Below are 13503 nucleotides of genomic sequence, written 5' to 3' on the forward strand. Positions count from 1 at the left end.
CTTAAAAAAGACTGTAAATACCAGATTTCTATGTCTGATGATGTCCTTGAGTCTTGGTTTGAAGAAAAAAGACCTGAAAACTCAGGAAGCCATAACCAAGACAGAGTTAACAGTACTGAAATGGGCTGCCCAACTGCAGGCTTGTTTCTCCCAGCAGTCTCTAAATGTTACACTTTTCCCACACAAAAATATAAGAAAGTAGCTCAGGCTTCTCAAGGCAGCCTGTGTTGTGCTGGTGAAGGCACATGAAGATTGTCACTCACTCAGCTGGAGAAAACACTGCTTAACAGCTGAATTTCTTGGGGAGACAGGAGGTTTCCCATTTCTTGTCAGCACCATGTAAGACACAGGGAAGTGACCACACCACTTAAAGCTCCCATGGCTCTTAAGTGCAAAACCCTGGCAGCACAGTAGAGGTGTCTCCCTTGATTTCTTAATGGGTTTTGCCTGCAGACTGAGCATTACCCAGACCTCAGACCAGTGGGCTGGGAAAAGCATTGGGCACACAGGAAAAAGCATTGGGCACTAAGTCATTGACTTGTCAAATCTGCTGTCAGGCTTATGTGTTCTGCATTTTCCCACTTTTCCCAATATTCCTCAATATCACAACTCTATGGCTTTAGTCTTCACCTGCAACTGGGATAGCAAAATTAATCCTTCATCACAATAGCCTTCTCTACTAGAAAACAGTCTTGACATGTTTCTCATCATGAAGTCCACACAGATTTTCCCAGAAATGACAGTAAGAGATCTACTACAGATATGCTTAGCAGGCAGCAAGAAGACAAGACTTACATGAGCTGCAATTACAGCACAAACTGTTTAGTGGGATCTCTGTACAGGTAGCAACAGAGATACATTTTTTTCTACTCCATGCTGTCTCACTAAATGCTAATAGAATCAGAAAATATGGTCTTGCTCAAGTTAGCTTTCACAGAAATTTCCTGTTGTATAATTCTCTTTAATCTAAAGTTAAAAAGCAAACACCCATTATTGTGTGTTTACTTCCAAGGAATCAAGATTTATGCTAAGCAATAACTTTCATTACAACAGGAAAATATAATATTGAATCCAAACTCTTTTCACACCAGTGCTCAGATCCAAAAAGGAAACCAAGAAATTTTTTATCCATTTAAAAACAAACAAAACAAAACACAGAAGAAAATCTGACAGGAGCCCCTAAGCATCACATACGTTCCCTAGTAAGGAAAAATCCTTAACACTTTGCAGATAGTAATAGTGACACTACATGGACTCTATCACAACTCTTTGCTATTTTTTTTTTCCCTCAGCCAATCCTCAGTGAGGATACTCAGCTAAGCAGTCACTGGTGTTACCTGTGAGTGATTTGACCCACCTAGGGAAGGCAACTTGACATTGCAGAGCCCCAACATCCTACAAGAATCACAGTTTACAGCCTTCCTGTCAACAGCCACTACAGGATCAAGGACATTCATCCCATTTTACTCCAAAAACACCCCACATTCTTTTACTGACATTAAGCTGTCCCAGTCCTTTGTTTATACAGAAGCTTAAAACCAAAAAAAAAAAAAAAAAAACCTTGAAGTGATTTACAATTAAGTTTATACTTGTTGCCATCTTCCTCCCCTACTCCAAAACAGATGCTTCCAACTGCAAAGCAGTACAAGGTTCAGACACATTAGCTGAGCAGACTAGGTCAGATGATCACACAAAAGACTATGAGTTTAATGCTGTAGAGGAACAGAGATGAACAATACAATAATTTAAGTTAAAGTTACACCCAATATTAACTGACCCTTTTCTCCAGAGACTCTGGTAATCTATTTTTCAGGTAGATACCACAGAAACAATTTTACTTGTGAATCTGGGCAGCAGGCTGTGCTTGCTTAGGCCACCTAACTGCGACTTCATGAAATGAAGTAGTTCTTGTTCTGTCAGAAGTTGGTGCATTCACCTGCAGGGAGAAGTGACGTACACAGAAATCTGTTACCTTGCAGCAGCAGTACTCTTGGTGTTCCAATAGTGTAATTTGAGACTGACACCAACCTCTCCTTATTGTTTTTCTTCCTAACAAGCACTGGTCCAGATGACACTTGCCCATGTGGATGTGCACTGTGGGCTGTAAGACATTTTAGCTTTTAATTCCCTGGACAGCATAATCTAGGAGTAGAAGTCTGCAACCTGGCACAGTTAGTGAGAGCACATGCCAAATTGCTCAGCAAAAACACAGGAGAGACTTGAGACATGCCTGTTTTCTTACCAAATCTGTGCTTCCCAGGATTGCATCTCCTTGGACAAAAGAGGTCTAAAGGCTGTTCCTTAGTATTGCAGATGACCACACTGCAGTGGAAATACAACTACAAGACAAGAATATTTAGATTATTTAGGGAAGTCTTATTTGGAATCCAGTGTGTACTGATCACAAAGAATATGAAGGTTGTGTCAAGGGGAGGGCTCTTCTCCCAGGCAGGTAGTGACAGGGCAAGGGGAAAATGGCCTCATAGGAGCAGTTCAGGTTGGGTATTAGGTAAAAGTTTTTCACTGAGAAAGTGACAAAGCATTGGAACAGCCTCCCAGGTAAAGTAGCAGAATCGCTATACCTGGAAATGCTCAAAAAATGAATAGATGGAGCACTTCAATATCATTTAGTAGGCATGATGGTCAAAGATTGGACTTGAGAATCTTGGAGGTCTGTTCCAACCTGACTGAGTCTATAATTTTGTTTTGTGAACTGAACAAAAGTGGATGGCCTTTATTCACTCCCCCAGGGTGTTATGCCTTCAAGGAAGTGTCCAGTAGCCCCAGGCAGCACTGGCCAGCTGAGCCCTTACGCAGCATTGGCTGCATGCATCACCCTGGGCTCACCTGTTGGGACTGCCAACAGCTCATGACAGAACAGAGACATCTGATCTGACCTGCTCTTGTAACAGAGATGTGTCCTGGACAAAGGTGAGCATTCTCACTTCAAATCTCTTGAGGTGCTGGGGAAATTTTACTCTGAGGCTGTAATTAACTTTGTGGAAGATAGTTCTGTAGGAGTCTTTGTTGTTTTCACACCTGTTTGGGAAATACATGAGAGGAAATGTATTTGATCTAAACCTTCAACCAAATCTTCAGACACAGCAAAGAGATGAAATATAGCAGAGCTTCCCTCCCCATTTTCCTTGGGCCACAGGGGACTGAGTAGGATCTCTCCAGTTCATGATCCCTGCCTTTGCCCACAGTCAGGGTTGCTTCTTGCTCTTTCTTTCCAGCCAGAACTGTTAGCTAGAAGCACTTCTGGCCACTCACATCACCTGCTGGCCCCACTGTGCTGACACCAACACATGCCCCACAGATCAACAGCAATTGCTTCCAGGGTGACCTCTGCCACTTGCACCTCTGCCTCTTCCCCTTTCCTCCCACCTGAGGTACAGCACCTTGTGCTGAGCAGTTGCAAACAAAGGAGAGAAGCCTTCCTTACCCATGTGTAAGGATGTGCCATTGGGGGAGGCTGTCCTGGCTTTGGGAGTTGGTAGCCCAACAGTCATCCAGGTTTAGGTCCAGTCTTGCATCTTTAGGCAGGAGCAGTTCAACTTCAAAATACAGAGCCTCCCTCAGGTATTTTACCACAGGATATTCTGATTCCTGGTAGGGCTCTGAATAGGATTTCTCTGCAAGAGAATATTGATATTAGGAGCTTCCTTTTTATGGAGGAAGTATCTGCAAACTTTCTGCTTCCTTCTTTTTTCCACTACCATTTACTCTGGCACAGTAATACTAAAACCTGGGACAGCATACAAATGTCAAGAATTTGGTATAAGAATGGCAAGAAGGCAAGATCAGCAATGAAAGCAAAAATCTCAAACATTCCCTGGCCCAGAGGATCCAGAAATGCAACACTCCTTCTGCAAAAAGCCATTAATATTGTTATTCAAAATTGTCTCAAAAGGTAACGAGAAGGGAAAATTAATTTAAAAAAACCCCAAAACATAATGGCCATTCCAGTCATCATGAGTGTTTGGTTCAGGCTTCACTTAACCCTTTCTGCTGGCATAGGTACCACTTAAAAGCAGGATCTTTGATACAGGTTACAACCATTGCAGTGAGTTGCTGAACCTGCTTAGCAACACTTCAGGAGCTCATAGGGGAGAGAAGCTGGTGTCACATTCACTACACAAAACTTACATCACGCCCAGATGAAGCAGGAAAACCATACATGAGTCAGTGATGCTGTCTGTTCTACTACCAATATTTGACCATTTATGATGCATTTTGGAAGAGACAAGTTCTATTAGAGGCTTTAAAAATTTTTCACTTCATCCTTTGATACATTTAACAGTCCTCTGCACATGGTGCTGGGGAACATTTTCTACACTGCCCTTCTTGAGCAGAATGGATGAGTAAGACCAATCTCAGGTCCCTTCTGGCCTCAGCCATTCAGTGATTTTAGAGTCTAATCATAGATGTTACCTTTGAAAAGCTTCAATGAAAGAGCAAGACAGCCAGACCCTGGATTAATACTCGGTGGTGGGTTCTTCTTGGACTCATATGGAACATCAGCAGTCTGCTCGACTGCATAAAAGCAGAGAAATTTCAATCTGAGAGAAAAGATTTAGCATTAGATTTTTTACAGCCAAAATAACATGTACAATGTTTTGTTAGGGAACAACACTTACTGGTATATGGGTATGTCATTGCCAGGTCTGAAATAGAGCACCTCATTCTCATATGTCACAGTTGTGCTGTTGAACTGAAGGATGTACATCATTACAAACAGGACAGTCACATTAGAGTCTGATTTGAAATACCTACATCCCTCTGCTTGACTGCCAGATTGCACTGAGCAGAGTATGCTTAGAAACAGGCAGAAATTACCAGCCAAAAGCCCAAGGCCCACTGAACTAAAGCTGACCATAGGTGACAGCTATGCCATAGTCAAGAAGAAAGTTTATTAGCTTGAATATGACAGAGCACCCTAGAAAGGGAGTGCATGGGTCCTGAGAAAAAGAACAGCTGTGCTTATTTACTGAATCAGTGAGTAGAATGAAATGCAACAATGCAGAAAGAAGCTGCATTTATGGTGATCTGAATTTAGGCATGTTCTGATTATTTGTTATTTTGTTTGTTTTCTATTTGTGCGGTATTTGGTGATACAAATAGTACCCACTCTAGTCTTTGGGCATGTAGTCATTAGCAACACCCAAAGAGCTTCTGCAAGGTGTACAAGTATATCTGACCAGCATAAACTCCCATTCAAGCCCACCATGAAACAATTCAGAGGTGTCAAACTGAAGGCAAGTTTCAGAAAGCACCTCTGACCTTAAACATTTTTACTCAATAAGAAATTCTGATCAACTGAATTTAGTAAGCTAAGAAAGAGTATAAATGTACTTCTGTGCTAGTATCAGCTGTGACTTCCATGCAGCTTGAACTCGGCTCTGAACTTCTGCCAGGTCTAGCAATAACCCTACCCCAGTGCAGAATAACTGTGATATGATTAAGTCCTTACCTTTTTACTTGTTCCACAAGTGTTCACATTGAACTTGAAGGTTGCAGTCCTCTCTGTCACTAGACTGGGTTTGCACTGTCTGTCCCTCAAGACAAGCAGAGCAGTGTCCAGGTCTTCACCACCTTCCAGTTTGACTGCAGTAATAATCACGGTGCCATTGGGCAGGCACTCTGAAAGAGAAATATACATTTTCATACAAATCAGGATTCAACCTCCTTTTGTAGCCTAACAACAAAGATGTTCTGAATGGATTTGCTGGCAAGTTCTTTTGGCAGCTCACAAGGAGCTCTTCAAAAGGATTTTTCTAATCAAGATATTCCATACATTTAATACTGATGAGCTGTTAAAACTCTTAGTATCTAAGGTTCTAACATCTTTAGAATTACTACTTTATATGCTGATTGTCCTCACATTCCACCAAAATCCCCCACTGCATTAAACTCTCAAAACAACCACAAAAACCCTTTAAATAGCTTCTTGATTCTGGAGGTGTGTGGGGAAGTAGACTTTCCAACTTCCTTCCCCTGTTCCTGTACTAGGCAGGATAGCCACTCCAATGTTTAATTTGACTTGCCTTGTGGCATATTAACTGGTAGGAAATCTGACAAGCAAACACAGTGCCACACAACTCTAAAACCTAGAAACATTTCCGACTGCATGGCTTAGTCTTGCAACTCAAATCGCATTAACAGCTAATCCCCAACATGCTATTACGTATTAGCTCTGAAGGTGAAAATAAGCAGGAAACTGAGAAATCTCTCCTCATGGCCAAGGTGATGTCATCCTTCAAGGTTAAGTGGAATGAGGCCTTTATTGCAGAGGTATGAAAGCCCTAGGGATGACAATCACAGGTTAAACAAGAGAATAAAGACACACTGTTCAACAAAAGCATTCAAAAATTAAGAGGGCAGGTTATCACAAGCCAAAGATAATGGTGCTTGAGCAAAGTCAAATCCATAGGATGTATTTAAACAGGAATGTTTTAATCCAGAAGCTCACAGGGTGAGCTTTTTCAGTTGTTTTGCAGAAGAATGCAATACAAACTCCACTGCTTGTATAGTTGTCCTTAAAGATGCTCAGCCATACAGTAAATGCAGAATGTGTTTCTTTTTTCTTGCCCATTTTGGCCAACATTATCTAAGGGAAATGAAAGTTTTCTTACAAGGGCAAAAATAATCCTCCATTATACCTTAGAAGACTGCCTCAAAGAGAAGTTTTATTTTGCTTTCAAGGATATACTGTGTCTTGTTGACATCTGACAGCTAGAACGTGCCTTTCAATTGCTACATGTTGGCAGCCTTACCTCATAGCTCACATGGGGAGAAAGGAAAGGGACAGAGATTTCCAGGTGAGTGCCATTGTCCCTCAGAATGTAATTGTACTTCTGTGCAGCCTCTCGGGTCAGGTGCCAGTCTGAGATGAAAGGTAGCCAGTTTTGGTCCACATTCCCACGAGTGATAATGAGATGAAGGTTCCCCCCACCACAGAACCCTGTGGCACTGGGCAGTACTGCAAAACAACCAAGAGTCAGCCAGCTGCCATCAGTTTAGTGCAGTTCCCTGGGACTGGCAGTATCCCTGGCTGAAATCAGCCCAGCTCGCAGCCAGAGTCCACAGCCAGTGGTGCAGTTTGGCTCAAGTTCCACAAAATTTACCTGCATCTTTCACAGCTGACAGTGCAATTACTGGGACAACAAAGGTCTCACTTGATGGATAGGTGATGAATGTGAGTGTGACATTCAGGGTGTATGCTCTCATGTCCTCTCTCATGTACTAGGAAAAGCATATTTAGACATGAAAAATCATCAAGTGATATCGTCATTTCTATACTGTGGGATGCTGCAGGTATCCCTGTATCCCTTTGTACACACCTCTTTTTTAATACTTGGTGCATCAAGTGAGACTTGTAGTACATATGCTTTGCTTCCATTAGCATAGCTGATCCTGTGTATTAGGTAGCCATGCTGAACAGCTTCAGGTACGGCCACAACAGCCCCTTCAATGGTTAAGTTCACAAGCTCAGCATCTGGGAGGAATGTTCCCACTGTAACATTCATTAGCCCTGCACTCAGATTTAAATCTGAAAAGAAACAAACAGCATTAAGCTCTTAACAGTACCAAAACCTTTGGTAAATTCAATGTTCCTTCCTACTTACCACTGGTTATTGCAACTTCTGCTTGCTCAAATGGTGTTTCTATTTCCTTGATGATAGTATGTTTGGTTAGTCCCCATTTGTTGTCTTCCCACTGGTGTTCCAAGAACAAGTTGATGGTGTATTTTACCCCAAGCTGTCCATTGCTCACAGAAGTCTAGAATTCAAATCAGTACTTTTAGTATGGCTTGATTTTGCATTAAAGTTATGTTGGAGCATCTCAAGGTCAGCTAAATCTACAGCCCCAACCAATTGCCCTTTTTGCTCAGGAATCCTGAACCTTTGTATCCCTATTTAGATTAATCTCAGAATACTCAGAAGACTTCCTTTGAAAAATGATCTCCCACTCCCCAAGACTGAAAGGAGCAGTGGACTATTTCACAGTGAGTAGGGTTGCTTATGCAACCTCACCAGAAGTTCAGTTGCTATATTTGCCCAGGACTCAGTTCACCCCAAGCAGCTAGATTTAGATGTGTAGTCCCAACCCACCCCAAGAGCACATGGTCTGCTGGACTAATAGGTTATTCCCATTCTCTTAAGTGGTCTGTGTAAAATACAACAGAACCCATGCATGCTTTACAATGCACTTAGAACCATCTCAAAGGAGTATCACACCAGGAATAATAGGTGAAAGCTCCATATTAACCTGAGTAATTAATGAATCAATAGTTCTGTGCAGGATTATCTCTACCTGTGCCTGCATGAAAATAAATTCTTCATAAAGTGGTGATTACAAATACTATCTTTGGTCAGGGCTTTTGGAGTTTTGACAAATCCTTTGTTCTGCCTCACTCCCACACTCCATTTTTCATTTGAAAGGCACAAGATGAAGAATTATTCCTTATCAGAAAACAAACGGACATTCCAAAATAATGCTTGCATGGCACCTAATACAAGACACCCACCTTGTAATAACCACCTTCTGCACCTATTGGAATCTTCATTCTAATTGCTGTTAACTCATTCAATAACACATATTTCTTGGCAGCCATTTCCTTGGCAGAGAGTTTGTGTAGATCCACACCAGCTTCCACAAGCACATCCTTAAAGCTAGTCATTCCAGCAGACAGTGGTGGAATATACTTTGGAACAGTCCAGGTGATTGTTTTGTTCATGTAGTCCACACCATCTTAGGGACAAGAGATGAAAGCTGTCAGCTCACTGGTTGTGAGTCTGTCCCTGTACATTTTGGCACTGGAGCATGGTACCACACTCCTTACCTACAGGACATGCCACAGCAGTATCCACCACCAGGATCACCCACTGGTATTTGTAAAACATACTTGATCTCAGCACAGAAAAGGTAACTCCCTGATCCTGTAAGGAAGGAATCTGGTTAGACCTGCACAGCCTGGCAGCTTGTTGGGCCAGAAGGAGCACACCAACCTCGACCAGCTGAACTTGGGCAGCAGTGTACGGCACTCGCAGCAGAACCCTGGAGTCTGAGTAGTTGAGTCCATAGCCTGCACTCCAAGCATTGCTCACAAGCAGAGCCCTTTTTTCTTCTGGCTGATGAAATACTATTTGCCATACTGAGGCTTCTTCTGCCTTCGCCTACCCAGAGAAATGTATCAATAGTTGAAACATGATGTTCAAAGTAACAGGTTTATTGCATTGAATGATTTACTGTATTGAATTGCCCAGCAGTTTTGCTGCCTTACTTTGAATTTTACTAGTGGGATATCCCTCCAGCTTTCCCCACCTCATGCATACAGAAAAATTTCCATATTAAGGGCAACAGATAATAACTAATGGCACTAACTGCATTGCTGCTGACTCTGCACATACAAGAGTCCAAGAAGAAAAAAGCCTCTTCAGTTTTTTTCTGGGACATGGAATTTTAAAGTGGTTTTTGTTTGTTTTGTTTTTTGCTTGCTTGTTTTTTGCACAAATCTCTTGTCTGGGGCAGACCTTCCTTGGAGACACAGCCTACAACTGTCTGTGCTTCTAATCTATAAAACTATACTAAAACCATTTGATACAAAAGTTCTGTTATTGCTGCTTAAGTACTTTTTAAAAGTACTGCATGGTTAATGAAAAGAAAGATGGTTGTGGCAAAGGTAGCACTAGCTTTTGCTAGAAAGAACCTGTGGTTTTACTTGTGGAAATACAAGAGTCCAGTCTTCAGGTTCATCTTGAACAAAGTCTCTTATAGTCTGTGGAACCTCCCTCCTGACAGAAACCTGAAGGGAAAAAACATCTGTAAGGGGTTTGCTGATAGCACCTATTTCCTTGTCTTCAAAACCCTACAGGCCTTTTGCAAGGGAAAACAGGATTTCCTAGACAGAGATGCCACCATGCCTGGTGATTCACCTATAGTTTGCTTGTTTCCAGTTTCTTTTTAATTTTCCACCTATCTTCTACAGTCTATTCCCACTTAAGACCAGAGTTTGTTCTTGACTCCAGTGTCCTCTTCCAAGAGGAGTCCATTTCCCCTTCTGCATTCCCTCCCAGCAGGGAAACTTCCTCCAGGAGGTATACATTCTCTGTTGTCTCAAATATTTATTGGGGCAAAATTCAGTGAGTTCAATCTACAAGCTTAACCTTTTTAATATGATTTTACAGCTTTATTAGCTATTACTGCTAATTAAGTTAAACAATCCTAATACAAATGTATCACTTAAGATGCATACTGCACACTCACTAACAAGCTGCTCATGATGGGGCAGTCTGAAGCTGACAAAATTCTAGGAATATGCATTGGAAACACAATCTAAGAGCATCTTGCAGAACCTACCTCTTTACTTCTAGCACTTTCCATAAGTACTCACCTCCATGTAGTTATTTTCACATTTTATCTCTCTGGGACTCCACAGACCACAATGGCAACTTGCACTTTTGAGATGAGTTGTAGCATTGCTCATATCAGGAGTGTGAGATGCTTTGACTTTGATAGTTACTGTGAACACATCTTTCTGTGTGGGCAAATGGAACATTTGCCTGTTAGACTTCTTTTCCCTACCTGGGCACCACCTGTCCTTGTGACCCTAAATTAAATTACAAAATACACCCACCAGCCTCTGCACAGAAGAGCAACTCCACACTGAAGCATTATCACTTTCAGCTTCATTAACTGCACAAGATATATGCACATAACTACGCAGCAACATAAATATTTTGGGCAGCAGGTTTTGCTCCTTTTGCACAGCCCCAGAATTGAACAATAAGAAAACAAACAAACAAACCTAAGAGATGGCTGATTTTGTGTTTTATGACATAGTAGCAGTGAGCCAGCAACGAAAGCTTTCGTTTTTACTTTGATGTGTCTCAAGACACTAAATATTGTTAGGGCAGAGTGCAACACAGCTGCCAGATGCAATTCTCTGTTGTAATCCACAAGAAAATAATTGCCCTTTAAGGCAATTATTTAAGTACATGTGGTATACTTTGTGTGTTTATCTGTACATTGTTCTCCAAATGGCAGTACCATGGAACATTTTCAGACCTCTGGATACATTTGAAGAAAATTTTATTATTCTCTGCTAACAGATACTCAACACACTATGACAGCTCAGTTAATGTCCATTAATAATTCAGTAATTTCTCACATAAAGTTAGTGAAGAAGAGCACTGTAGTCAAAGTGTCTGTAACAGACTGACCTCTAAGTGAGAGTGGCAGCTCAGTGCAGAAGCACGGAGCTGAATGCTCCTGCAGGTGGTGTAAGTTACTGCATAGCCACACTGTGCTGCCATGGCCTCATCGAGCTCCCAGGCTGTGCCAGACTGATCTACAGGCAAACAGAGAGCAAAGAACTGTGTTAACAAGTATAACCCCTGCTCTGCTAACTCCTTGAGAAACCTGCTCTGGCATGAGAGCGTTTTTGTGTATGAGTGAAGATGTCTGAACAAAGAACACATTTTAAGTGGGTTTTGACACAAAACCTACTTCTAGAAAAATGGATGGCATGGAGAGCTTTTTCAAGGCCAAATTTACATTTATATGTATAATCTTAAAGCAGGTGTTTATATCTCAAAAGTATTATCACTGTGCCCTTCCAGGGCATTCTGTGATGCTTTTCACAGAAATGTACCACTTGCTGACTACTAAGTCCATAGCTAGAGGGCCCAACTAATTTTTCTTAAACTTCATTAAGTATATGCTTCCACCAAGCTGAAGCCACTAGTACAAAAATAAATAATGTTGTGCCAGCATCAGCTAGTGAATTTTCAGAACAGTGTGTGCTGTTACTAAAAAATATTGTTATCACAAAGGAAACCCATGAGATTTTCAATGAGATCCAGCTTTAACATGCCTAGAAACTACTGCATTTCAATTTGAACCCAAAATCAAGTCTGATCATGGCTAAGTTATCAAAAAACAAGTCAACAGTATAGGTTACACAGAAATCAAGGTAGCAGTTGGGTTTGCTTACAATGAGAACCAGCCTACTAAGCTCTATAATAATAGAATAATCTAATATTATATCTAGGGAACTCTAGTATATGTAATAAAATATCTGGGGAGTTCTAGTATAGAAACACCTCAGAGAATTTTAAACATTTCCCCATATGTAATTCTCTTACCAAGTTCTTCTACATCAACTTACCAACAACAAAAAGAGATAAGTATTTGTCTTCAAAGTATTCTGCACTCAGTGTTATCCTCAGAAGGTCCCCCAAGCACTCTGAACTCATGGGTCCTGTATCAGGTGTATTGAAAAGCTGGTAAAATGGGGATTCAAAATAAGAGACAAACAAATCTGCTATTTCACAGATTGCTTTATGAAGACAGTGTTGTGACAGTCATAGATCTCTGGTCAATAGAGGTGAGAGGTTGAGTTTACACTGGCAGTAATTCCAGGAGAAAAGCTAGCTCCAAAATTAGTATCCTATTAGTAATGGCATTTGATGATTTGGCAATGCCACCTGCAACAGCCAGTCATGGAAATAGGATTTTGGAACACAGTCAAAAAGGTACTGCATTGGCTGCCCCAATCTGAACACCTTAGATGAAATAAAACAGAATGCCAAAGTCCCACACACTCCTGAAAAGAGGAAAAAGCCCAACCTCTAAACAAAGAAAAAAATCCCAACCAACCAAATCCTACAAACCAATCACAAAATAACTAGAAACTTACAGTTGTACCCCTCTATTTACAAGAGCCAAAAGTCTGTTTGGGTGGAAAGCAGCCACATAAGCTGTGCCCTTCCATCAGCCCACCCTGGTCACTTGCCCAAGTATCAGTGCCAGAAGCCAGCTGGCTCATACTGGGAAAGGACCACCCAGGAACAGAGAAAATGGCTTGAGAAGCTCCAGACCCAGGCTCCCACCCCAGCATAAACCAGGCCATGGCTCCCAAACCTCTTCCAGGCAGGAGGCAGGTACACACTGTCCTAAGTGCAGGACTAGAGACCAGAAAGGGTTCTCATCTGACCTGCACATCTAATAAATGGGGATTTGTTGGTTCAACAGGAGTTTTATAGCACCATGAGCTAACACCAGCTAGACCTTTTACAATATTGGTGCATTTTAAGAGCTGAGAGGATTCTTTTTCCTAGGATTTCTTTTTCCTTTTACAATAATGGTATATTTTAAGAGCTAGGAGGATTCTTTTTCCTAGAGGGTTCAGCATCATAGACTGAAGTTTACTAGTGATGCAATTCCCACATCAGAGATGGACACACTAAGGAGCAGCAGGCAGACAGATGCTGGTGAACATGACCCTATTCCACCCATACTCCAAGCTACCAGCTGGATTCAGTGCAGAAACTAGATAATTGCTCCAAGCTGGATAAAACCTTCTCCAGTATCTATTTGCTTTGATCTTTGGGGATGGCCAATGCATTTTATACAGGACCCACAGTGAGTAGGACAGACAGTCCCAGAAACAGTTCTCTGCATCTGCTGCTCCAGGACCAGCTCTGTTTTTTAAGGAAA

At 41.5% G+C, this 13503-nt stretch overlaps 1 protein-coding gene across 1 annotated transcript; it reads right to left on the minus strand.

Moving 5' to 3' along the window:
• Positions 1-1916: 1916 nt before the first annotated feature.
• Positions 1917-12260, minus strand: LOC103822951 (uncharacterized). The gene is made up of 19 exons (XM_050971897.1): positions 12173-12260; positions 11226-11353; positions 10397-10540; positions 9725-9808; positions 9012-9179; positions 8846-8942; positions 8531-8754; positions 7629-7782; positions 7344-7552; positions 7128-7245; positions 6777-6982; positions 6188-6305; positions 5474-5643; positions 4641-4714; positions 4435-4562; positions 3446-3635; positions 2898-3039; positions 2243-2339; positions 1917-1936 (listed from the first exon to the last, which is right to left on the minus strand). Exons 1-19 carry the CDS (start codon positions 12258-12260, stop codon positions 1917-1919), a joined length of 2559 nt encoding a protein of 852 aa, XP_050827854.1.
• Between the last annotated feature and the right edge of the window lie 1243 nt (positions 12261-13503).

Source organism: Serinus canaria, chromosome 3 (genome assembly GCF_022539315.1).
Source record: "Serinus canaria isolate serCan28SL12 chromosome 3, serCan2020, whole genome shotgun sequence".
Lineage (NCBI taxonomy): Eukaryota > Metazoa > Chordata > Aves > Passeriformes > Fringillidae > Serinus > Serinus canaria.

Coding starts and splice junctions, on each gene's coding strand:
- LOC103822951 (XM_050971897.1), bottom strand. CDS start 12,260: ATGAGTTCAGAGTGCTTGGGGGACCTTCTGAGGATAACACTGAGTGCA. Junction 3,040..3,445: donor TGGCACATCCTTACACATGG/GTAAGGAAGGCT, acceptor TTTCCCAAACAG/GTGTGAAAACAACAAAGACT. Junction 1,937..2,242: donor TCCTGGGAAGCACAGATTTG/GTAAGAAAACAG, acceptor TTCTCCCTGCAG/GTGAATGCACCAACTTCTGA.